The sequence below is a fragment of the Toxorhynchites rutilus genome, chromosome 3 (genome assembly GCF_029784135.1).
Source record: "Toxorhynchites rutilus septentrionalis strain SRP chromosome 3, ASM2978413v1, whole genome shotgun sequence".
Taxonomy (NCBI): domain Eukaryota; kingdom Metazoa; phylum Arthropoda; class Insecta; order Diptera; family Culicidae; genus Toxorhynchites; species Toxorhynchites rutilus.
In genome coordinates, this window is record NC_073746.1 from 189721513 (window position 1) to 189747033 (window position 25521).

General features: G+C 39.3%; 1 protein-coding gene across 1 annotated transcript in view; it reads right to left on the reverse strand.

Moving 5' to 3' along the window:
• Positions 1–8524: 8524 nt before the first annotated feature.
• Positions 8525–25521, reverse strand: part of LOC129776806 (homer protein homolog 2) — an 89340-nt gene continuing 72343 nt past the window's right edge. The window contains exons 7-8 of the mRNA XM_055782669.1: positions 9658–9945; positions 8525–9604 (exon numbers count right to left, since the gene is read on the reverse strand). Of these exons, the coding sequence (XP_055638644.1) occupies positions 9494–9604; positions 9658–9945 (399 nt within the window). The 3' untranslated portion in view covers positions 8525–9493. The remainder of the gene's footprint in view (positions 9605–9657; positions 9946–25521) is intronic.

The window sequence follows — 25521 nt, forward strand, 5'->3', positions numbered from 1 at the left end:
GACATGTTGCAGATTGATGCTTTCACACACAGCGCCAATCGTGGAATTAGTGATCCCCGATTTTTGAAATTAATCGTTCATCCACTAATCGAATACTTTTAAGCAGTTTCTTATTCGATACGATTAATCGATCCAAATAATCGATTAATCGATTAATCGTCACACTGAGAGAAATAATTAGTTAGACTAATATTTTTCATTTATTAGAAAGCCATCTGGAATCAAAAAAGTGTTCATTACGCCTGAAAATCAATTATTATTTTTTACGCTCCCCTAAACTCGTAAACGAAGCTCATCTCGCATCGACGACATTGAACTTCTTTTAGGAGTTTAGGAGAGCGTCAAAGATAATTATTGATTTTCAGGATAAAACTGCAGTGGCTGTACGGTTTTTTTGCTCTGGGTTTGAATCGATTAATCGATGTAAATTATTCGTTCGCTTCGATTATTGGTTGTGCAGTATTCGTTCGATTAATAATCGATTTCTGTAGGAAGTATTCGATTAATCGATTAATCGAACGATTATCGGGGATCACTACGTGGAATCTTTCCATTTCGAAGAACACACGGAATTGTTCGTTGTTTCAAACGGGCACGTTAAGCAAAATAACTTTAGGGAAAGTATTTTCTTATCCACATAAGCCGCGGAAATAACTACACACAAATCACTAGCACTCGGTTGAGTGCAAGTAGCGGCAGGAAACTTTAATCGGACGATAGCGCATCAATTGTTGCCAGGAGCAACGGAAATGGTGCGGGCACGGTTGAACCAACACGACGCTGTTGTCACCACGGTTGTGGTTCCTCTATCCGATTCGAAAGACCAAAAAATGGTGGATCACACTATTGGCGGTTCCATCGGCTGAAGGAGGCCAGGATGATGATAGCTCAGATTTACAGGAATTTGACACTTTAGTCTTGTGAAAGACCGATCCGTTTGGATGTGGCGTGCGGAGAATGGAAAAACACACTTTGGATAACTATTAAACACGGATTTTTTTGTCGCAACGCTAAACACACAAAGGTTAGTTTTGGAATGCTAAAATAACGTGGAGATGGTATTCTTCATTTGTTTTACATTGTATATGTGTAAGCTAGATATGTTGCTGTCTGTAGTCGTGACATGCACCACACATTATATTTCTATGGGGAGTGGATTGGATGGGGATAACAATAGGGATGGACATGGAAATTTGGAAATAGAGATACTTGCTCCTTTTGCGCGCTGCCGGTCGTGAACATGGACATAAAGGGGGCCTTTGATTCTGTTTCAATAGCGGTTTTGTCAAACAAAGTATCTTGGGGACTGGTTCGACTCCAAATGTGGGGTCCAAATTAGGTATCTGAATAAAAAATGTCAACAGAGAATAAACTTTCTCCGTACAATTACCGGCACCTGGTGGGAGCCCATCCCGAAGATCTTATAATGTTGTATCGAACAACAGTGATAGAGTATGGCAATTTCTATTTTCAATCAGCTGTCAAAACACACCTCAATAAACTCGAGCGAATTCAGTATCTTTGTCTTCGTATAGCGTTGGGATGTATGCCCTCAACGCATACCATGAGCCTCGAGGTTTTGGCAGGCGTACTCCCACTAAAATATCGCTTCAATTTATTATCTCTTCAGTTCCTCATCCGGTGTAAGGTTATGAACCCATTGGTGATCGGAAATTTTGAGCAACTGATCAAGCTTAATTTTCACTCTTGATGCATGGGCTCATATCATGAATTCATCTCCATGCAGGCTGATCCTTCTTCGTATATTCCAGGCGACATTTATCAGCGTCAAATCGCCTTCAATGAATTTTACTCTTTAGTCCGTAAAAATACCATCGCTAACTGACAACGCAAATGGAACGGAGATGAATTGGGCCGGTGGTTTCACTCAATTATTTCTAAGGTTATCCTCAAATCATGGTTCAAAAGTCTGGACTTGAGTCAGGACTTTATTCGCACCTTCCCCCGACTCATGTCCAATAACTGTTCTTTAGATGCCGACAGCAATCTCTGCCTTTGTGGCCATGGTTACGGCGACATCAAACTCATTGTTTGGTCGAGCGAGTTGTGTCTTGTTGCCAGATCGAATTTATAAAACTCCCTTCAGGCTCGAGGAAAGCAGCTCAATCTGCCGGTGAGAGATGTGTTGGCTCGATTAGACCTTGATTACATGTCCCAAATATATGTTTTCTCTAAAGCTATCGATCTTCGAGTGTGATTGTTCTTACATCCTTTTCCCCTCCTTTTCGTCCTTCGCGAGCTGTCGGTTCCCTTCCTACTAACATTAGAATAAGTTAAATTGTAAATACATATTATATGTAAGGTTTTAAGAATTAAGTGTGAAATGTGAACATTGTTACAATCTCCTTTCCTCCCATCCTTTCCCTGATAAAAATGTGTCACCCTTCTAAACTCGAGTCGATCGCTAGTAATCAGTTTTCTATTTGATTAACCCCTTCCCGTATTATTACATACATCACACATCAAGTGATTTCACTACTCTGTTGAGCGTTCTAGCGCCCTATGTTATGCAAGTACACAACGGGTGAGACTCGATGTTATACGGGAAGGGGTTAACCTATGTAACTGAAACTATAAAAATAAAAGAGTTAATAAAAAAAAATTCGGTATTGAAAGAAATGCATTTTTTCTGAATTGTCGAAAGTAATGAAATATACAAAAACACAAATGATACAGGTTGGAGACTGCGAATCAAACGAGTGGATTGACTCATCATCAGGCAATCTAAGATACTATGGTGAGCGCAATCAGAGGTACAGTAGATGTTTATTTTTGCTTATGCTTACTAGGGATCGTTAGTTCCACATGTCACAGACGAATTGCTCGTCTCGTTCTCTGGAATAGGGCCCTATGTTTTCAACTACAACCATCAAATTCAATTCAGTAATTGCAAGATTTTACAGAATTTCAAATGGGCCTCTTCCAAACAACACAACCAAATGTAAACATTGAACTCATATCCAGGGATGCTAGATGACTGTTTTGAATGTATTAACGCAGCACGAAACGGCACATATTGAACGAAAATGAGTAATTCAAAACAACTACTTTATAGGAGATACCTATATATAGATTTAAAACTTTTCTTGATAAATCGTTGATTAGGTGAACAAACATTGCTCCCAATAAATCCATAATAACAAAACGGCTTAGTGATAGAATCATATGCTCGAGGAAAAATATCAATGAAACCGAAAGATATATGAAACTTATTCTTTTTTGTTATGTTTTTTAAAAAATATTTTGGCACTGAGAAAAGAATATCGATTGATCCATTTTAAAACTGTTTGTTGTTTTTCTCAAAACAAAAACATGTCTTCTCATCTGACATCACTGATCATACCGAGAAAAACTGACTGAAGTCTCTCCAGTCTACCAAATAATGTGCGATTCACATAGCACGTTACGGAGAAGAACGTCTACGTTCCGTCAACGTCTCCACCAATTCACACATGCAGTCGATGCTTTCACCAGCACCGTCACGTCAAATGCCAAACGAATGATTTATTTAATTTTATTCATGGTGTCGCCACCTACAACAACTTTAAATTGCAATGCCCTCTTTCAAATCAGCATGCCTAGAATCAGTTCTAAATTTAGAAAAATTCAATGAGAATCATTTTTTTTTTTTTTTTTTTAAATTCGTTTATTTTTACAGGCTCAGTTACATAAGTTTAAAGGAGCCGAAATCTTAAATATATTTTTAAAACTATATATATGAACAATTTTCTTAAATCTATGGTTAGTAATGTGGGAAACCGATTACTCGTGGTGGACTCGAGATTAGAAGGGTGACATTTTCTCAGGAAAAGGATGGGGTATAAGGAAATTATTACAATGTTGATAATCACACACACTCAATTCTTAAATCTATTCGTACATCAGTTGTGAATTTACATTTCATTCTTCTGTTTATAGCAAGCGGACCAATTACTCACAAAGGAAGAAATGGAGGGTATAAGGATATAAGGATAATCACACACGAACATCGATAGATTTAAGGAAAACATATATTTGGGACATGTAATCAAGGTCTAACCGAGCCAACACATCTCTCACCGGCACATTGGGCTGCCTTCCTCTAGCCCGAAGGGAGTTCTCTAAATTCGATCTGGCAACAAGATACACCTCACACGACCAAACAACGTGTTCGATGTCGTGGTAACCTCGGCCACAAACGCAGATATTGCTGCCGGCCAGATTGAAACGAAAGAGTAGCGCGTCTAACGAACAGTGATTGGACATGAGTCGGGAGAAGGTGCGAATAAAGTCCCGACTCAAGTCCAGACTTTTGAACCATGGTTTGAGGCTAACCTTAGGGATAATCGAGTGAAGCCACCGGCCCAATTCATCTTCGTTCCATTTGCGTTGCCAGTTAGCGATGGTATTTTTACGGACTAAAGAGTAAAATTCATTGAAGGCGATTTGACGCTGATAAATATCGCCTTCAATCGCACCTACCTTTGCTAATGAGTCAGCCCTCTCATTACCCGGAATTGAGCAATGAGAAGGGACCCACACAAAGGTAATGACATAACAGCGTCTGGATAAAGCACTCAAAATTTTTCGTATTCTCTCAAGGAAGTACGGCGAGTGCTTTTCCGGCCTCACTGAACGGATAGCTTCGACAGAGCTAAGACTATCCGTTACAATGTAATAGTGTTCAACAGGTCGTGAGGCGACGCTGTCCAGCGCCCAATGAATTGCTGCCAATTCAGCAATATACACTGAGCAAGGATTCTGAAGACTGTGTGAGGTGCTAAAAAATTCGTTGAACACTCCAAATCCTGTGGACTCATTTATAGTGGACCCATCAGTAAAGTACATATTATCACAATTGATACCCCTATATTTTTCATCGAAGATCGTTGGAGCGATCCTCGATCGTTGGTAATCTGAATATCCATGGATATCTTGCTTCATGGACAGATCAAAATGCACAGAGGAATTGATGTAGTCAGGGAAACAAACACGGTTGGGAATATACGAAGAAGAATCAACCTGCATGGAGATGAATTCATGATATGAACTCATGAATCCAGAATGAAAATTTAGCTCGATCAGCTGCTCAAAATTTCCGATCACCAATGGGTTTATAACCTTACACCGAATGAGGAACCGAAGAGATAATAAATTGAAGCGATCTTTTAGTGGGAGTAGGCCTGCCAAAACCTCGAGACTCATGGTATGCGTTGAGGGCATACATCCCAACGCAATACGGAGACAAAGATACTGAATTCGCTCGAGTTTAATTAAGTGTGTTTTGGCAGCTGATTGAAAACAGAAACTGCCATACTCCATCACTGAGAGAATAGTTGTTCTATACAACATTATAAGATCTTCGGGATGGGCTCCCCACCAGGTGCCGGTAATTGTACGGAGAAAATTTATTCTTTGATGGCATTTTTTACTCAGATACCTAATATGGGCCCCCCAAGTACATTTGGAGTCGAACCAGACCCCAAGATACTTGAATGACATAGCATGAGTGATCGGTTTACCCAAAAGTTGAAGCTTTGGTTTTGCTGGTCTATGCTTCCTAGAAAAAACCACCATCTCTGTTTTCTCCGTGGAGAATTCGATCCCTAGCCCAATGGCCCAGGTTGAAAAATTGTTCAAAGTATCTTGTAAGGGTTCTTGTAGGTCGGATTCTGTTGATCCTACGACAGAGACCACTCCATCATCTGCAAGTTGTCTTAGGCTGCAATTTTGTGTAAGGCAATTGTCGATGTCGCTTACATAGAAGTTGTACAAAAGGGGGCTTAAACATGAGCCCTGGGGGAGGCCCATGTAAGAGACCCGACTTACTGCCGAATCTCCGTGAGAAAAGTTCAAATGCTTCTCACAAAGCAAGTTTTATAACATATTATTCAATAGAGGCGGCAGACCCCGAGAGTGTAATTTGTCTGTCAAAACCTCTATTGAAACAGAATCAAAGGCCCCCTTTATGTCCAAGAATACTGAAGCCATTTGTTTTTTTCCGGCGTAAGCCATTTGAATTTCTGAAGAAAGCAACGCAAGACAATCATTCGTCCCCTTGCCCCTGCGGAACCCATATTGTGTATCTGAGAGTAGGCCATTCGTTTCAACCCATCGATCAAGGCGAAACAAGATAATTTTCTCCAACAATTTCCGTATACAAGACAGCATTGCTATTGGGCGGTACGAATTGAAGTCGGACGCGGGTTTTCCGGGTTTTTGAATAGCTATAACTCGTACTTGTCTCCAATCATCTGGAACAATATTATGCTCCAGAAACCGATTGAATAAATTCAACACGCGATGTTTCGCCACATCAGGGAGGTTTTTCAGCAAGTTGAACTTAATTCTATCCGATCCCGGAGCAGAATTGTTACATGAAAGCAGAGCAAGAGAGAATTCTACCATCGAAAACTCGGAATCAAGATCGCACCTATCTTGTGGTATATCTCGAACAATCTTTTGCACAGGAGCGGAATCAGGACAAACCTTCCGTGCAAAATTCAAAATCCATCGATGTGAATATTCCTCGCTTTCATTGGATGAAGAGCGATATCTCATGTTTCGAGCCACTTTCCATAATTTTTTCATTGACGTTTCTCGTGACAAACCTCCCACGAAATTTCGCCAATAAGCACGTTTTTTCCCTTTGATCAAGTTTTTAAATTGATTTTCAAGGTCCAAATACGTCTGAAAATTTTCAGGGGTTCCACGTTTCCGAAAAGCTTTGAATGCGTTCGATTTATCCTGATAAAGCTTGGAACATTGGCTATCCCACCTATGAGAATCATTGAATTCAATTATTTAAATGCTTAAACCCCGTAGTCCGACCCTTATGCAACAATAATAATAAATAGAATAATTCTTTTAACTAGTCGCGAATGATTTTCACTCCGAATGACTTAGCTCCAAAGAGATATGTTGGCATAAAAAGTACAGTAAGTTACTTATAAAGCGATATGCTGAGGCACCACTCAGTGTCGCATTGGAGTCAGTTTCGACCAGTAATTGGACATTTGCGACTGGTGGCGACTTTCAATGTGGGGCCATAATTTGGGCCCTGAACTCAATGTTTACAAAAGTGTCCAACTAGAGGTAAAAATGTCTAATGAAACGTGTTGCATCACAGATCTGTTCAATTAGCTTAATGTCGATGTAGATGTAAATTACTGTGCAACCAAATCAAAACAAAAGCCGAGACACAAAGCCCAGACAAAAACCAAACGAGCCGTCCGTCTCCGTCAATTATTCTTTTCTACAAACCCTGCCGGTCGTTTTCGTTGAACGTATGCTGACGGGTCGTTACGTTGCTGGTGTATGTGAATGTTTTCATGAGAATTGCATGGTAGAATCATTGACGTATCGTGACGTGACGGGACGTGAACGTGACGTGTATGTTGTATGTGAATCGCACTTTACTCGTCTCGTTTTCTGGAATAGTGCCCATAATCCTCGTATTGTTGGAGAGCTAAACAAGTTCCAATGGTGCTGAAATAAAACACTTATCGATTATTCATCCCAATTTATTGATTTCCTTCAGAACAGTCTCCTCTTGGACCGACATACTACATTTCCGAGATTGCCTTGATTTCGTCCACAAAATTCTGATTCAAATTTGAATTTGGAAAACGTATGAAGTCACCTGGTGAAAACAGTTGTTCACAGCTTTTACTCAAAAAAACAATGACAGTGAACAAATGGTTCTTCCTAATCTCTGGTTCAAAATCTGGTCCGTTTCATGCTCTTTCTCTCCCGCCAAACATTCGTCCTTTCGTATCACATGCAGACACCCATCACACATACATAAGCGAGTCAATACATTGGGTCACAAAATAAAAATAATTTCCTTTAAGCTCTAATATCCTCAGGAACATGTAATGTATTGTTTAAAACATGACGTAGAGGTCAACACGGTGGAGAGACGGTAAGGATAACGCATACAAGAAAGAAAAAGAAATGTTGGAAATGTTCAGCAAAGCATACATAGAAGTTTTCTGTTTCATTTTTTTTTGTTACAGACCTCAATATCAGGAAGTTGAGTTGTGTTCCAGTAATACTCAGTAATGATGCTATTTTCTAGGATCAGAGTTGGAGCATTGAACCAAAATATGGTCGCCAAGATGAGGCCATTTTCCTTGTTATCATATATTTTACTTTCTAGACTTTTTAGCCATACAATTTTGTTGTTCTTCAACCATGAATACTCGGGTGTGTTAATGAACGGCAATATATATATTAAAATTCTGGATACTCATGCGACTTTTCATCAACAATATATAATATTTGAAAGTTTCCTATAATTATCGGAGTTATAATCTTGAAAAGTTTAGTTGTAGAAATATAATAATTGACAAATAAGGAAGTTTAATATAATTGAGATTGTTGATAGAAAATAATTTACCAAGCGAGTTCGTATGTTCACATAAATTAGTAACAGCATTATCTTGGAACCACATTTACTCCAATTGAAACTTACGGAGGGAAAAATAGTAAAATAAATTACGTTAAATAATTGTATTTCATTAAAACTAATTATAACAAAACTTTGGTTGAATAAAACATACACATGAATAGAAAATATGAATATTTAGAGATATAATTTTGTAAAACATCACACAATGTGTAGGAAATGTATAATCGAATTGCAAGATTCTTGATTTTTATCTTTGATAAACATTTTGAATGATAATCGCCCTGAAAATTAACCTAAAAATACTACTGGTGATTAATACTTTAAACAAATAGCATTTATGGCAACCGATTTTATTATGCCTATACATACGTGATGAGGTATTTCAGAATAATGAGCCATTCAGGATAAAAGCGTATTAAATGGAAGTTTTTGTTCGCTAATGATAAAATTAGTTATACAATCGACAACTATAAACATGGTATACACATGAACTTAAAAGTTTAATATTCGCTATTTCGACTTTTTCAACAGAAGTGGAAGTCCGGTTTTCGTTTTTGATTTTGAAACCAGAATTGTAGCTGTTTTTGGCTGCTCCTGTTGGTAGCTACATATATTTTTGTTTTGCTTATGCGTAGATAGATCTAAGGGCTCTTGTGTTGTACCCTGAACCGTGGTAGTGAGTATTTCCAGATTAGTTTTATTTAGAGCACTGTTGATAGTACATTTATTGAATTGGAGAAGTTTATTCTCGTCGGATTGATTCATTTTAGTAGAAATCAAAACAATGCCAGAATTTGTTCGGGTAACGAGCGCTGTTTTTGGTGTGTTCACCACATTTACGTGTTTACGTGGTACAGCTGTGTTATCCGGACCTGCCTGCTGACACTGACAAGTAAGTGAGCTACAATTTTCAAGTATACATCTATTATAGTCAATCTCGTCGTTATTGTTGGCCGCTAAACTGCAGGTTAAATTATTGGTAATTGTTTTGTATTCATTGCCGTTTTCACAACATTCCTCTTCATCAATTTCCGTTTCTATCATAGGGCGTTGCATTTCTTTATCCTTATAACATAATTCTCATGTGGTTTTATGATGAACTTGGATAACTTTTTCCATTTCCTTTTGAAGTCCACTCAATTCATCTATGTGTATTCCAAACTGACTACACAAGCTCGTGAGTTGCTTGACCTGAAATAATATTCGTTATCGACAATCAGATTAGTACTTACTCTTGTTCTTACCGTGGGATCATTCTGTTTATCTTTTAAACTTTTGTTAGCAGCTTTCAATTCGACTTCTTGATTCATTAATTCCTTTTCTAAATCTTCGATTCTACTCTTCAGTACCAATATTTCCCTTCGGAGGTCATCGGCAAGTTCGTTATTACCTACTGCAGGGCCACCACTATTGCAGTTTGCTGTACTGGATTTTGATGCTTCAAGCTCCTGATAACGAACCTTCAAACGCTGGTTTTCCTCTTTGTAGGAATGCAGCTGTCTCTTCCATTCATCTACATTTGCTGTGGATTCCTAGACAAGTAGGAGTTTATATTGAAAGGATTTGCAATGAACAAAATATATTGTATTTGCAAATATTTTAACGAGTAAGTTAAATTCAGTTATAAAAATTAATCACAAATTATATTTTATTAAATAGTTTGTCCAAAAAGTAATGTCAAATACGTGCCAGAGTACTAACGCTTATCGGGATCGGTAGAGGAGTTGATTCTGACTATTCAAATAGAGAGGTATGATCTTCCGCAAAACATATTTTAATCCCTAGTGCACGAGGTTTTGGAACACTAAAAGACACCGCCTTTCGAGTGCCTCGTTTCCTATGGAAAAAGGAGCCGATGCTTATCATTCTCTTTATGTAGGCTGACCGAACGTATCGTTTTTAACGGGACAGTACCGTATTTTCGACCATTTTTATTGTTCCGTATTTTTATCAATTTGTACCGTATTTTTGATATAAACTTGCACATGTCCGCGAGATGTTCAATTTCCATGTTTGTGTTCAAACACGAACATACTTTTCGCTAGTGTTCAATATTTATTTCAAACACGTCCAATGATGCACAAACACAAACATGTTGGAATCACATGCGTTTCTCACATCATAAACAAACATGCTGTTTATAATTCAAACACATCATGTACAAAACATACCACCCGTTGTTGCAGTATTTCATTGCTCTTCGTTTCTTTTCATGCACATAAAAAATAATTCCGGCTATAACATTTCTTTGTAGAAACGAACTAGATATTTAGTTCGTATTGCAAAAAACATGAAAAAATCATGAAATCATACAAATGCTAGCCAAATAAATAGATATATACTCAAAAATTAGTTTTAAATGGATGTTTTCAGGAAAGTTCACACCGTCCTATTCTTGGTATTTTAATGCGGGTAACTAAACATCTCCGCCACGCTCTATTCAGTTTTAGTACTTGTTCAAATAGCTAATAATAGTGGATGTTACATAAATTCAATGTATCACATGATGGTGCACTAAATAATGATATCAATTGTGATGAACTCTGATATCAATTGGCGTTTATTTTGTTCAGAACAGATAAATAGGTTTATTTTATTTGCTCAAAATTTTAGACAAAATCATGATAGATGCTTCCCTCTCAGGGATGCCAGGTGATTTTTTCAAATGTCTTCGTATGGTACGAAAAAATGTCTTCACCATCATATCAAAAGGGGTCTTCGTAGCCTAATTGGTTGCGTGTCCGCTACTAAGCGAACGATCATGAGCTCATAACTCAGGGCCCCTCAACTGACCATCTTAGTGTGTTATTCTAGCTACTATGTCCACAATCATCATGTGTCGGTAATCCCACTCCCTTACCGCTCACATTTTCGGTCTGCTGCATCGGTATTGGCACTATTAATAACGCAACAAAGGAAGCCTCATATCAACAGTCCCGCTGTGAACAGCCCAACTGTGAACATTCGAACAATAGCAATATTCTCACGCCGAAAAAAGGCGTCATGTGTTGTGCATCGATAGAATAGGAATTCTCTTGCACCTAAAAGGCTACTGTGTTATAAAACAAATGTTTATCGATATATAGCGACACTCTTACGCCTCAAAATGGTAACAGTGTAATATACAAAAAAAAGTTATCTTTAGATAAAAAATGTACACGAATGAATTCGGCTCTGTTACAGCTGAATTGCTAAATGAGCCTAATAAAAAAAACTGTTATCAAAGTTAATTGAAATTCATAATTCACTTTTGAATAAAGTTTGATAGCTTATTGAAGGTTTATTTTAATTGTCATTGTTATATAGCGCATTTCTTGAAACTTGCCTTGAGGTATTGAAGTGTACCAAGAATATATTGTGCAACTGCGAACCAAACTCTATGAGATTACAAATGATAATTGGCGTTGATTGAGCGAATATAGCCCAGTTCATCCACAAAAAGAAACTGTGATAACTCAATTTGTTTATTTCTGCTTTGAAGTTTAGGTTGTAACTCAATCCATATTCATAAAATTTAATATTGAGACGGTATGTAACCAGAAAACCTTCGATTAGCGAAATGGTCATTTGAAAGATCTAGGTTAATCTATTGTATAGTATAAAAATGGTATAGGCCCAAAACAATAGAAATACAATGTCACAATCATTCGAATTCTCGAGCGCAAATTGACTTTTAGGGTAAACTGACCAGACGTCCCGCGTTACGCGGGACAGTCCCGCATTTCAACAAAATGTCCCGCGTAGGATTACGTCCCGCGAAACGTCCCGCTTTTGGCAAAAGAAACGAAAATGTCCCGCGATATCAATATATTTCAGTATTATAATTTGATCATGTTGATTTTCTTAAATGGATGAACCTCAAAATAAAACTTTTATTTGTCAGACTGTTCAAGAGCGCTTCCAATGCATTCAACGAATAATACGTTGAGCTGGTTTAATCGCACCGACAGTGGACTTTTTGTTTAGAGAGTGTCAACTGGAAACGACAGCAACAAAATCTGAAAATTGATTTTTATAAAAAAATATTTTTAGAATTTTTATAAAGATTTTTATAAAAGTCCCCTATTGATCCGCAGGGACCAACGTGAGTCAAACGAAAAGTTCATCTTTGGTCCTCTAGCTCGGTCATTGCTTAACGTGTTAAATAAGACGAAAGAACTAGTATATGCTGGACAGGAATAGGCAGGGTTGTTTGATGGAGTATCGCAAATGAAGCAAATGTTGGCCGGAACCTCAATCATGGCTGATGAAAAGATGTATGTCGACATGTTCTTTTACCTTTCCGTGGCTTTGGTAGTCAGCTATCTCTTCATTATGGCCATTCGCTTAAAAGTTTTCTATAGGCCGAAGCTGGGGTATGTTGGGAAGGTTGGCGGTCTACGCGACAATGTTTATCTCCAGCCGATCGATTATCCATTCTCCAGTGATCTTTTGGCATAATAGGCTGATCCCCGTTGAAGAAAATTGTTGAATTTGAATCGTGCTTGTCAGGCTTTAATGCTCTAACTGAGCCAGTGATTTTCAGGCGTAAACAAAATCTAAACCACCGAAAAATCACAACTGAATGACGATACTTAGAAAGAAATAATACAGATCAGGTTTAATTGCAAGGACACATGTTAAGTGTTTCACGAATAAATGAGACTCGCTAAACTATGGTTTATTTTCACATAACGTATATACATAACGTTTTGTTTTTTTGTGTCCCGCGTTAGACCTTTGACCATCTGGTCACTTTATTCTAGGGACAATAGGTAATCAGACCGCTTGTAGTTCTCCAGAATTTGAAGTAAAAGTCACTTTGTTGTTGAGTTCATTCTATATGCTTGTGGCATTTTCTGCTTTGAAAGGTTGAAAAAGTAAGTGAATGATCACGAGAAAATGACACTGATAAAAAAGCGAGCGAATGCCCTACTTCTTTTGACGATATCTTCGAGCAATAGTTAGATTTCATGGAAATGATATCTGTCAAAAGCCCACGTACGCTATCATACTGAAATGTCTTCACATATTCCATAATGTCTTCAAAATATCTTCACAAAATCAAATGTCTTCACAGTAAGTCAAATGTCTTCATAATGAAGACATGTCTTTTAGAGGCGAATGAACTGCAAAAGTTTAAAGCCTCTTAAAAACAAAGAAAGAAGAAGACATGTCTTCAAACCTGGCATCTCTGTTCCCTTTCCTTTTCCATGTCAACACACCAACACACCGTCGTGGTGGTGTGGTGTTCATTTCGCTTCTTCTACTCAACGCACTGCCGGTGCATGGGGTGAAAATGCAAGAGAAACTGTACACCATGTATTAGAAATCGTGAATTGTTTATTTATACAATAAGTTATAAACAAGCGGAGCTAATTTGCAATAACTGCTCATTCCACAGTGTCCGTATGAACGAGCGCTGGTATATAAAAACCGAGCAGTATATAAAAATATAACGATATATATTATATTGAGTCTCGTTAACGTTCCCTATGGAACTTTTGCCGTATCAACGTATGCATTAACTAGCATCATTTATTAATACTTAGTTGAGATTTCTTAAGCCAAATAACACGCCTTGAATGTATTCCGAGGGGCATTCTCGGTATGACGAGATATAACGAGTGGTATATAAATATTGGGCCTGATCACGAACATCACTGTCACAAACGCTTTTACGTCACTTACACTTCACTTAATCTTTTTGTGTCTATCATCATTGTCACGGACAGTTGCGTGTAAAAATGAATTCCGTGAGTGTTCATTCCTGTTTATAAGAGACATATCAGTTGCATAATTTCGGGCGTTTGAACGTTATGTCGGTTGCATAATTTCGGACGTTTGAACGTTATGTAGGTAAAATTTATAAGTCTATGAGATAATATTCCATTTAATTGAACGTATGTTTTAGAATGACAAGTATGCGATTATAACTCGATGATTCGGTATTTCAATGCCAACTATTTGGACTCATTCCATGAATCATTTGCTTGGTGCATTAGTTTACTGAATCAAACACTGGTTCAAAAATGAGGAGGAATACTTGGTTGCTCTTGAATAATGTAGTTGTTGAACATATGGGAATGTAATTTTATTTCCTCTTTCTATAATTACTTTAGAGATGAAGCATGACTATCATGAGTTTAATCCTCTTATCCTTCCCATGCTCGTGTAATTTGATATACGGGACATAAGGTTTGATATAATTATTTAAACAGAAACTGGTCAGTAGCGTCGGTTAGAAGCATAATTTTCATATGAAACATCTGATGAGTTTCAAGGAATTTGCCAAAAGCAGAAAATGATTCAGATTTTCTTTAGACGGATATCAAAATTATGGAAAAAGAACTAGAGAATAATTAAAAAATTGTTAATTTAAAAGCATTGCAAAGATGGATTCATTTTGACGTAGGACTACGTCTTTCATTTCTATACCGGGGTGTAAAATCAAAGTTTCGAAAACGAAAGCGTTACGTCGGAGACCGAGATTTTGAGCGTTAATAGCTCTTAAACAACTGAACGAAATGGTATGATGAACACTTCATTCGAAAGATAAAATGTCTACGCGTCATATACTTGTTACTTTTTCATCCAAAAACTTGTTTCAATAGCCTTAAAATTGCTTTCAAAATAGACTATTGAAATCACCAATCGGTATATAAGCGGGCGCCGCTCGTAAACCCACTCAGTTATAATTGAACAGCGACTGGAGCATGTTGTCGCTGTTGTGATGAAGGTCACTTCATTTATCATGAAAGCGCTGATGAACGGTGTTACCAAGAGCCTGTTTGTACACCTTAGGCCAGAAGGGAATCCATCAGGAGGAGAGTGATGCCACGGTTCCGCTTGAAACATCGGAGCAGCCGACACACACACATACACGCGCGGAATTCTCGTTGCTATCATCGTTGCTGAAAAATAATCTACCAGTTCCCCTGGGAATTGAAAAATACATTCATGCGAAAGAGTTTATTTTAATGTTTTCTATTCATACAACACTGCAACCAAATACATTTGGTTTTGTGATTTTTCAATCAATCGCAATTGACAGGAAAGCTTCTATTATTTTTCCCCATCAGTAGATAATTTTCGTATCCAATGTTGGATGCATAACATGAAAAACGGAAAAATTTTCACATCGCCAAAATCATGTAATTTTTGAGTAATTATTTGCTTCCTACTCATATAATGCTGCGACCAAATACATTTCGTTTTGGATTTTTCAATCAAGTGTGATCAATGTAAGACCACGTCTTTCGGCAATTTATTAGAGGTGCAATGAATCTTGAGGAATTCCCGCTCTACGCGCACTGGCAAACAATGTTTACTCAACAATTTCTCAAACTAGAAATGGGTGTTGTGAGAGAGGATTAGCGAACGCGAAAACGACAAACGGGAGAAAGATACGTTTGGAGGTTGAAGGAAATTGGCAGAAAACTTCTTCATTCTATCATTCAAATAATGTGATTCATACCACATCGTTTTGCCAGAAAGAGATTATTAATGCTCAAAGGAGGAATCGAGTCCTCTGAGGAAATAACCCAGCGCAAATTAGAGTCGCCTATAGATTGCGGCATTCGTACACAAATGATTTTATAATGCAGTTTCATCAAAGTGTTTTCTTCGATATGGGGAAATATTCACTACATAATGTCATGTATTTCATATTCTTCATTATCAAATCCATATCCATGGCGCCTATCGGTATCGAATTATCATTGACACCACGATTTTCGCTAAATGCTCATTTCAGTTCGGCCTGCAAAAAACTTTTCTGAACTCTTATCCATCAAATTTGGAGCCCTGAAAAGTGCCGTTGATTATATGCTAAGCTAATATAGCACGCTCTCCTCGGATACGATGGGCCAGCTGGATGTCCTTGGGCATGATATGACGCGTTTTGCATGGATAGCACACAGATTGGTATCTTCGAATAGGCCTCCTGCAGCGTCATAACCGCGGAGCTTTGAAAGCACAAATCGGTTTTGAAGTCCTGAGCAATTCCACGAATCAAATGCTGCAAAGGTAGATGGCGGATCAGCAATTCGGTCGACTTCTGATAGCGACGAATTTCACGCAAAGTTCCCGGTGGATAGCGATGTGGTCACACTCCCCGCGGCTGGTGCACTTATCCGAGCTGCTTTCGTGGTGCCTTACCACCGAAAGACTAACGAGCTGTGTGCTTAGTTCCACACAAACGAGTCCTCACGGTGCGAGAGTAGAGTAAGAAATGAACGAAAGCAAAGGAAGCATCATATTATAAACCATAAAAGTCCAGAATGTAAACCCCACCCTCTTTATTATATAAGCTTACTGTATACTTACTTCGATGTTATTCTTTTCTCTCTCAGAGTAAGCTACGAATATAATAAGGGTGGGGTTTACATTTTATACTTTTATGGAACTTTGCGTGAAATTCGTCGCTATCAGAAGTCGACGGAATTGCTGATCCGCCATCTACCTTTGCAGCATTTGATTCGTGGAATTGCTCAGGACTTCAAAACCGATTTGCGCTTCCAAAGTTCCGCGGTTATGATGCTGCAGGAGGCCTATTCGAAAATAACAATTTGTGTGCTGTCCATGCAAAACGCGTCACATCATGCCCAAGGACATCCAGCTGGCCCATTGTATCCGAGGAGAGCGTGCTATTAGCTTAGCATAAAATCAACTGCCCTTTTCAGGGCTCCAAATTTGATGGATAAGTGTTCAGAAAAGTTTTTTACAGACCAAACTGAAAGGAATATTTTCGTTTGGATGCCATTCAGCATCGAGAAAATTCCGGAAAGATCTAATCGTTGCTGAAAAATAATCTGCCAGTTCCCTGGGAATTGAAAAATACATTCATGCGAAAGAGTTTATTTTAATGTTTTCTAACCATATAACACAGCGACCAAATATTTTTCAATCAAGTGCTATTAACAGGTGGTTATCGAGTTAGCAATAACCACTGGAGGGCTGGTAAGATAATCTGCCAGTTCCCCTGGGAATTGAAAAATACATTCATGTGAAAGAGTTTATTTTAATGTTTTCTATCCGTGTAACACTGCGACCAAATATTTTTCTATCAAATGCTACTAACAGGTGGTTATCGAGTTAGTATTAACCACTGGTGGGCTTCGAGTATCGAGGAAAATCTGAAAAGAATTAATTGTTGCTGAAATATACTCTGCCAGTTCCCCTGGGAATTGAAAAATACATTGAAGCGAAATAGTTTATTCTAATGTTTTCTATCCATATAACACTGCAATCAAATACATTTGGTTTTGTGATTTTTCAATCAATCGCAATTAACAGGAAAGCTTCTGAAAATTAGTCCCCATCAGTAGAAAATTTTCGTATCCAATATTGGATGCATAACATGAAAAACCTTGAGCCTCCAACGTAACGCTCTCGTTTTTGAAGTCACCCAAATATTTATTTATCCATTCATTCAGGATGGATTTAGATTCAACTTCAAACAAATGATCTCTAAATCAACGCTAGTCCTACGTCACCCTTGCGGTTATACCATAGATATAACCCACTTCCTGTTTTTTCCTTATTTGAAACTTAAAATTTCTTCATTCAAGGTATGTCTTCAAAAGAATATCGTTGAAAATATCAATTACGTAAAAACAAAAGATTAATGGCCTCATTCGATGTAACTATCGTCCTGATTCGGGTCTTGTCCACCAATTGCGAATGTTTGAATTCCAAAAACGAGCTCTGCAATGTTGGGAAAACATTACAGTTATTATTTTATATTCAAAATATCAACAAATCAATATTATACATAATCAATCATAATGATCGTTTTGGGCCAGTGGCCTCCATTGCTATTTCATGGGGTTGCAACTTTCTGTTAGTCTAACCCTTAAAATAGAAACAAAAAATTTCTATTCATTTAGGACAATCGAAATTAGACCTTTCGCCATGTTTCAATCGGTCTATGGGAACTACATTTTTAGTCCTCAATTACATCCCATAGCGCATTTATCGAATCCAAATGAACAAATTTACGTCCTCTGGATACGTCAGGATTTCGTTCTAAAAAAGCCACCAAGCGGGTTTCTATTTGTTTAACTTTTCTTTCTTAAAAAGCAAGACTAGATTACTAACTAACTAACTAACTAACTCCATTCCGCGTGACTAGCTTTCACCATCTGAAACACAAGTGACAAATATACTTATTTTTCCCCGTGACGTGACAGTATCGTGATATTCATAATAACACCGAGTTCATCAAAGTTGTCACGACGGATGAACTCTTCCGGATTGTACACACACGGTGGCAGCCGTAATAACGTTGTATACAATTCAATTCGTTTTCACCGTAAAGTGACGTTCGTGATCAGGCCCATTACCTCAAGACTCCACTCGTTACTCGGATAGAAAACATTGGTAGGTAAGCACAGAAATTCACAGAACAAATGTATGGGAAAATGCGTATGCTTCCAATTTTTGTTAATTTAAACAATTTATGGATTAAGAACGTGTGATGTTTAACATATATTGATTTTCAAGACATTTTTGCTGTTTTCGGGAAAATTATAAAGTATCCTAAGAATGTTTTTAATTAGTTGAAGTGTTAACGTAGCAAAGGTTTATTGTCAAAAAAGATAGATACTATAGATACTATTGTAACGCAAAGCCTATAAATAAATTTCAAAAGAATATCATCTTCAAGCGATTGCTTCGGTTTGCTTCTCAACACTCCCTCTCAAACCAAGCGTGTGACGATGGTTCTTGAAGCTCTCTGCCGGAAGACCCTTGGTGAGGATGTCGGCGACCTGATTTTCAGTTGGAATGTACTGCAGCTCGATTTCTTGATTTTCGATGCGCTTTTGTACAAAGTTGTACCGGATGTCGATGTGCTTGAGACGTTTCTGGTCGCGAGGTTGCGAAGCCAAATTGCCTCACATGCTGCTTGACTCAGCGCCACATATTCCGCCTCGGTTGAGGATAGTTACACTGTTGCTGGCTTGCGAGTAACCCATGTTACCGTGTTATCGAACATTTTGAAGCAAAATCCGAATGTAGACCTCCTATCGTTGACATCGCTGCACCTATCTGCGTCCGCGAATCCAAATAGCGGACTTCCCTTCTCATCATGATAATAGACAAGAGAAAAATCCTTCGTCTCTTGAAGTTAGTGCAAAACGTTTAAGGGCCTTCCAATGTCCTTCCGATGGTGCGTTCTGCAACCGGTCGAGGAGATTTACGATGGCAGATATCTGGACGAGTTGCCAGCATGAAATACGTAAGACATCCCATCAGCTCAAGATAGGGACACTTGTACGGTTCCTGGCCATCGCGAAGCTGCTCCAGTTTCGCATTTGGCTCCAGTGGCGTGGAAGATGGTTTGCACGGCTCCATTCCAAACCGCTTCAAAAGATCAAGGACATATTTAGTTTGATTGATACTCATCGTACCTTCTTTCCTGTTGTTCTCGATCCGCATGCCCAAGAAGTGGTTCAGATCTTGAAGATCCGTCATTTCAACTCGTCAAACAGCATCCGCTTTACTCGAATAAGCTCCTCCAACGAAGTAGACGCGAGAATAATATAGTCCACGTACAGCACGAAGTAAATTTGAAACTTCGACCGTGAAAACAAAAGCTTCTCCATAAACTTTTTGAACCGCTCAATCCAGCTCCTTGATGCCTGCTTCAACCCATACAGCGATTTGTTGAGCTTGCTAACTTTTGTTTTTTCCCCCTCTCAAATCTTGAGGGTTGCCGCACGTAGACCGTCTCCGACAGGGTTCCGTTCAAAAAGGCGGTCCGCACGTCCATTTGATGAATACGCACACCTCGCTGAACAGCGACAGACAGCAAAGTTCAAACGGTGATCATTCGAACTACTGGCACATATGTTTCCTGGTAATCCAGTTCGTGACGTTAGGAACAGCCGTGCCTTGAACTTGTTCACCGTATCATCGTCGTTGTACTTGATCTTGAAGACCCATTTGCATGGCAAAGTACGACACCCATCAGGAAGGTCAACCAGCTCCCAAGTGTTATTCTTCTCTTCTTCCTCTTCTTCTTCTTAAATGGCACTAACGTTCCTAGAGGAACTTCGCCGTTTCAACGTAGTATTACTAGCGTTATTTTTATTTGTAATTAGTTGAGATTTCTATGCCGAATAACACGCCTTGAATGTATTCTGTAGTGACAATCTCTAGAATACGCGTGACCACAGTGCAAGTCGGGGAATTTCTTTGACGAAAAATTCCCCCGACCAGAACGGGAATCGAACCCGAACCCCGGCACGTAAGTGACGTAAGCCACTCGGCCAGGGGAGAACGTTATTCTTCTCTAGTGACTTCAATTCATCGATCATGGTGCCGTTTGAATCCGGAATCGTCCAACATTGCTCGAGATTGTTCCATGATGGTTCGGTTCATGCGCTCCGCAACGCTATGTTGCTGTGGCGTGTATGGTGCAGTAATCTCCATCACGATCCCCTTAGCTTCGCAAAAATTGGTGAAATTTTCATTAACGTATTCACCGCCGTTTTTATTTTGTTCCAAAATATATTTTTTTATCAAGGCTCATATGGCGTTAGCCAGGCGGGGCCAGGAGTTCGATATTTTGACATTTTTTCTTATTATCTATGTTAGTAATATGTAACCGATTACTCGCGGTTGGCTCGAGGTTAGTATTACAAGTGTTCTCGTAATTGGGACGTTGCTGTCACCAATGCTCTGTACGTGTGCCCGACACGGGTTACTTCCTATTGGGATGCAGCTGACCATCAATCAGCAACCCCCCTAGTATGTACCCCATATCTAGCGTGGTGCGTCTTCTCGACTCAAGGAATCCAGGATATAATGGTAACTAGCCAGCACTATCATCAGCTCGTGTAGAGTTGTAATAAGCGGTACAGCCTTTGGCTCTTGTTGAATGATCAGTGGACTGCACAACCTTCGGCCCGTGTATCTGTAAAGAGTGTGTGTATGTATTGTCGCGACTAAGTAAAAGTTAATAGATCGAATAAGAGGGATATCAATGTACTGGAAAAAGGTAAAGACGGATAAAAGTGATATTTCCATGTGCCATTTTCACTCCCCCACGTTCGTAGAAACAAACGAAGTTTCATTATTTTAACGTTATGAGGTGGGTGTTTCGAAGGCTCTCAGTGTCGATGTGTATGATGTGAGAGAATAATCGCCAATTTTTCAAAATTTCACTGAAAATGATACTGCTTTCGCGAACGAAAGCACATAAATAATCGAAATAAGCCACGATACAATTGTCATGTGTTAAAAACAAACAGTTGAATAATTTCATGAGAATTTTGACTCAAATTATCATGCAACCGTGAGTACTTTCAACATTGTTTTGTTTCTTTCATATAAATTCGATATTGAATGCGAATAATTACGACACGATATTTTGCTTGCCAATACAGATATACTTAGCCTACTGCTCCACCTCGATATATACCTCATTGGAGGGATATGAAACAAGGACGCAACGAAGGAAACATAATCAAACGTTGACATCGGCGTTTCTGAAGAACAGGTATAGATGAAGCAGGAGATCAGGATTACGGCTACCTAAGATATCCCGGACGGGGATATCCGATTGTCTGCCTTGTGCCCTCAGTGCTCTAGAGAGCTGAGAGCGAGCAGCATGGTACCGGATACTCACCGCCGTTATCGCACCGGATACGGGCCACCCTGCGCTCGAAGTGTGCTTCTGCCATCGTTGCATACTTCTTGAATATCTCCAGGACATCACTCTTCGCTTTGACGACGTACACCACTGTGAAGTGAGTGGAATCGTCGATGAACGACACGAACATTTTTCCGCCATCCCAAGCAGTCGGATTGAATGGACCACAAACGTCGGTGTGGATCAGCTCCAACGGACGACTCGACCTTGCTCGTGTTGTGTTTGAAAAGGGCAATCTCACCCGCTTCTCCTTCATATACAATTCACAATTTTCGTCTGCTTCCAGGTTTTTCCCGACAACCAGTCCGTCGTCCATCATGTTGCATCGAACCTAGCCGTATCGCCGATGTCACAAAAACCGTAGAGTTTTGGTATCGGCAGCCAGAGCCGACTCACTTGATGGAATCAACTAGACGTTGAGCCCGAACAGTTTCGTCTTCCATGTAGCCCTTATCCCGTGTGAACGCATTCCTTGTTCCCCAATTTTCTTGTCGAAGAACAAGTTGAGGGTCAAGTCCGGAACGAACAATACATCATAGACGACGCACCGCAACTGCTTATCGCCTACCGTAGCGAGCATTCTCACCTCACCAGCAAGTTCACTAACCAACTGTTGTCCAGACTGTGCCACAGCGATGACCACCGGTTACTCTAACCGATGAACGTTGTGCAGATGCTTCTGGTCTCGCACCATGTGCACAGATGCACCACTGTCCAGGATCCAACGGAAATTTTCGCAGAACGTGCCCACGAATGCGATGTCATGCTGCGCGACGGCTGCGTTGGCCTTCTTTCTGGGTTCCTTCTCTGTTTCCCCAACGATTTTCCTGGGCAGTGCTCCTGCTTCCGGCCGTTGCTCGGGCAATCTCTCCGCTTATGACCAGGCTTTCCACAAGCATGGCAGATAAACGTGAACTTTCCATTTTTCCTTACAAACGCCGTGCCAGGCTCCACACGCATGCCTTCCAGCTGCCGCTTGACACCTTTGCTCAGCAATCTCGTCTTCACGAACTCCAGGGAGCATTGTTCCACCGGCAGAGTCTCCAGCACCGTAATCAACTGCCCGTAAGATTTCGGAATCGACTGGAGCTAGTTGAAAACGATTACCTTTTCGTCGAACTTCACGCCAGCAGATTCCAGGTCTCGAACGTTCTTTTCAAAGGCAACGATGTGCTCCTCCAAAGGGCGGCTTTCGTCATACTACATCATGTACATTTGCTTCAACTGATAAAAAATATCAGCGACGCCTTTTTTCTCGAACAAACACTCCAACGTGGACAAAATTTCCCTAGGCGTGATCTTCCCCTTGATGAAATCGAGGTGCAAATCCGCGATTTTGTGGATGAGGATGGACTTGCACTTCGCAGTAAATGTGTTGAGGTTTTTCTTATTAACATTCAGCAACACTTTTTTTGACTGATTAAGTTGTGCAGCTTTTCATTTTCCGGTGTCCTTATTTTTTCAGCACACAATCAGAAATTCAACAGAATTGTTCTGGACGAGTCAGATTTGCAAGATCATCTGCTGGTTCATTACCTCTATACCGTAGTGACCAGAAATCCAGTGCACTTTTACCAAACTTGGCTCACTTAGTAAGAGACAAATGCATTCCCAGAGATTTTTGAGTGCAACTTGAAAAAAAATCTGAAAAGATGAAAACTTTTACACATTCAATCATTGCAGCTATTTCTGCATGAAATTTTTTGACCAGATTCCCATAGCTACAAAAAAAATCCATTCTAAAAACCATACCCTCCAGCATTTGTTCCAATACCCATTTTCGACCTATCGGTATAGATTGAATACGAAGAATACGAACACAGGGACCGCCGTCATCCCATATTGAACGAGAAGGTTCGATCACTCTGTATGGAATGTCATAGTTAGTCCTAGGTTCCATCCAATCACTGTTCATTGCTGAGGACGGCCAGTTTTGTCCCCGTCTAGTATTTTCTACCATCTTTTGAGTTTGAGAGCGCTTTTCTTAGCCTCTAACAGAACATGTTGGGTCAAGAGCAAGGATGGAAAACAAGGGAGCATGATGCGGTTCACGATTAAGTGCGATTCACATACAACATACACGTCACGTTCACGTCCCGTCACGTCACGATACGTCAATGATTCTACCATGCAATTCTCATGAAAACATTCACATACACCAGCAACGTAACGACCCGTCAGCATACGTTCAACGAAAACGACCGGCAGGGTTTATAGAAAAGAATAATTGACGGAGACGGACGGCTCGTTTGGTTTTTGTCTGGGCTTTGTGTCTCGGCTTTTGTTTTGATTTGGTTGTACAGTAATTTACATCTACATCGACATTAGGCTAATTGAACAGATCTGTGATGCAACACGTTTAATTAGACATTTTTACCTCTAGTTGGACATTTTTGTAAACATTGAGTTCGAGACCCAAATTATGGCCCCACATTGAAAGTCGCCACCAGTCGCAAATGTCCAATTACTGGTCAAAACCGACTCCAATGCGACACTGAGTGGTGCCTCAGCATATCGCTTTATAAGCAACTTACTGTACTTTTCATGCCAACATATCTCTTAGCTCCAAATTTCGGAGTGAAAATCATTCGCGACTAGTTGAAAGAATTATTCTATTTATTATTATTGTTGCATGAGGGTCGGACTACGGGGTTTAAGCATTTAAATAATTGAATTCAATGATTCTCATTGAATTTTTCAAAATTTAGAACTGATTCTAGGCATGCTGATTTGAAAGAGGACATTGCAATTTAAAATTGTTGTAGGTGGCGACACCATGAATAAAATTAAATAAATCATTCGTTTGGCATTTGACGGGACGGTGCTGGTGGAAGCATTGACTGCATGTGTGAATTGGTGGAGACGTTGACGGAACGTAGACGTTCTTCTCCGTAACGTGCTATGTGAATCGCACATTACTCTGCCCAGTCACTCACTGCTCGTTTTCACCGTGAAGTGACGTTCGTGATCAGGCCCTGTATATTTTCATGATTGCTAGGCAAACTAGTATTTATATAATGGGCATTCGGACATGCATACCGGCTTAATGTGTTTTAATAACACCTGTCCAAAGTTTCCAACAGTATTGATGATCTGCTTTTCAAAGTGATTTATCACGTTTCACTGTTTTTTGGAATGAAGACTTTAACGAATATCCATATGAACGGATAATGCTATAATATTAGACTTGCTATAACATTAGATTGCCCAAGGAAGTCATTCTGACTGTTTTTGAATTTCAATTAGAAAAACAGGAAGTGGGTTATATCTATGGTATAACCGCAAGGGTGACGTAGGACTATCGTTGATTTAAAGCTCATTTGTTTGAAGTTGAATCTAAATCCATCCTGAATGAATGAATAAATAAATATTTGGGTGACTTCAAAAACGAGAGTGTTACTTTGAAGACTCAATGTTTTATGCATCCAATATTGGATACAAAAAACCTTGTTCTGAAGAATAATCTTCA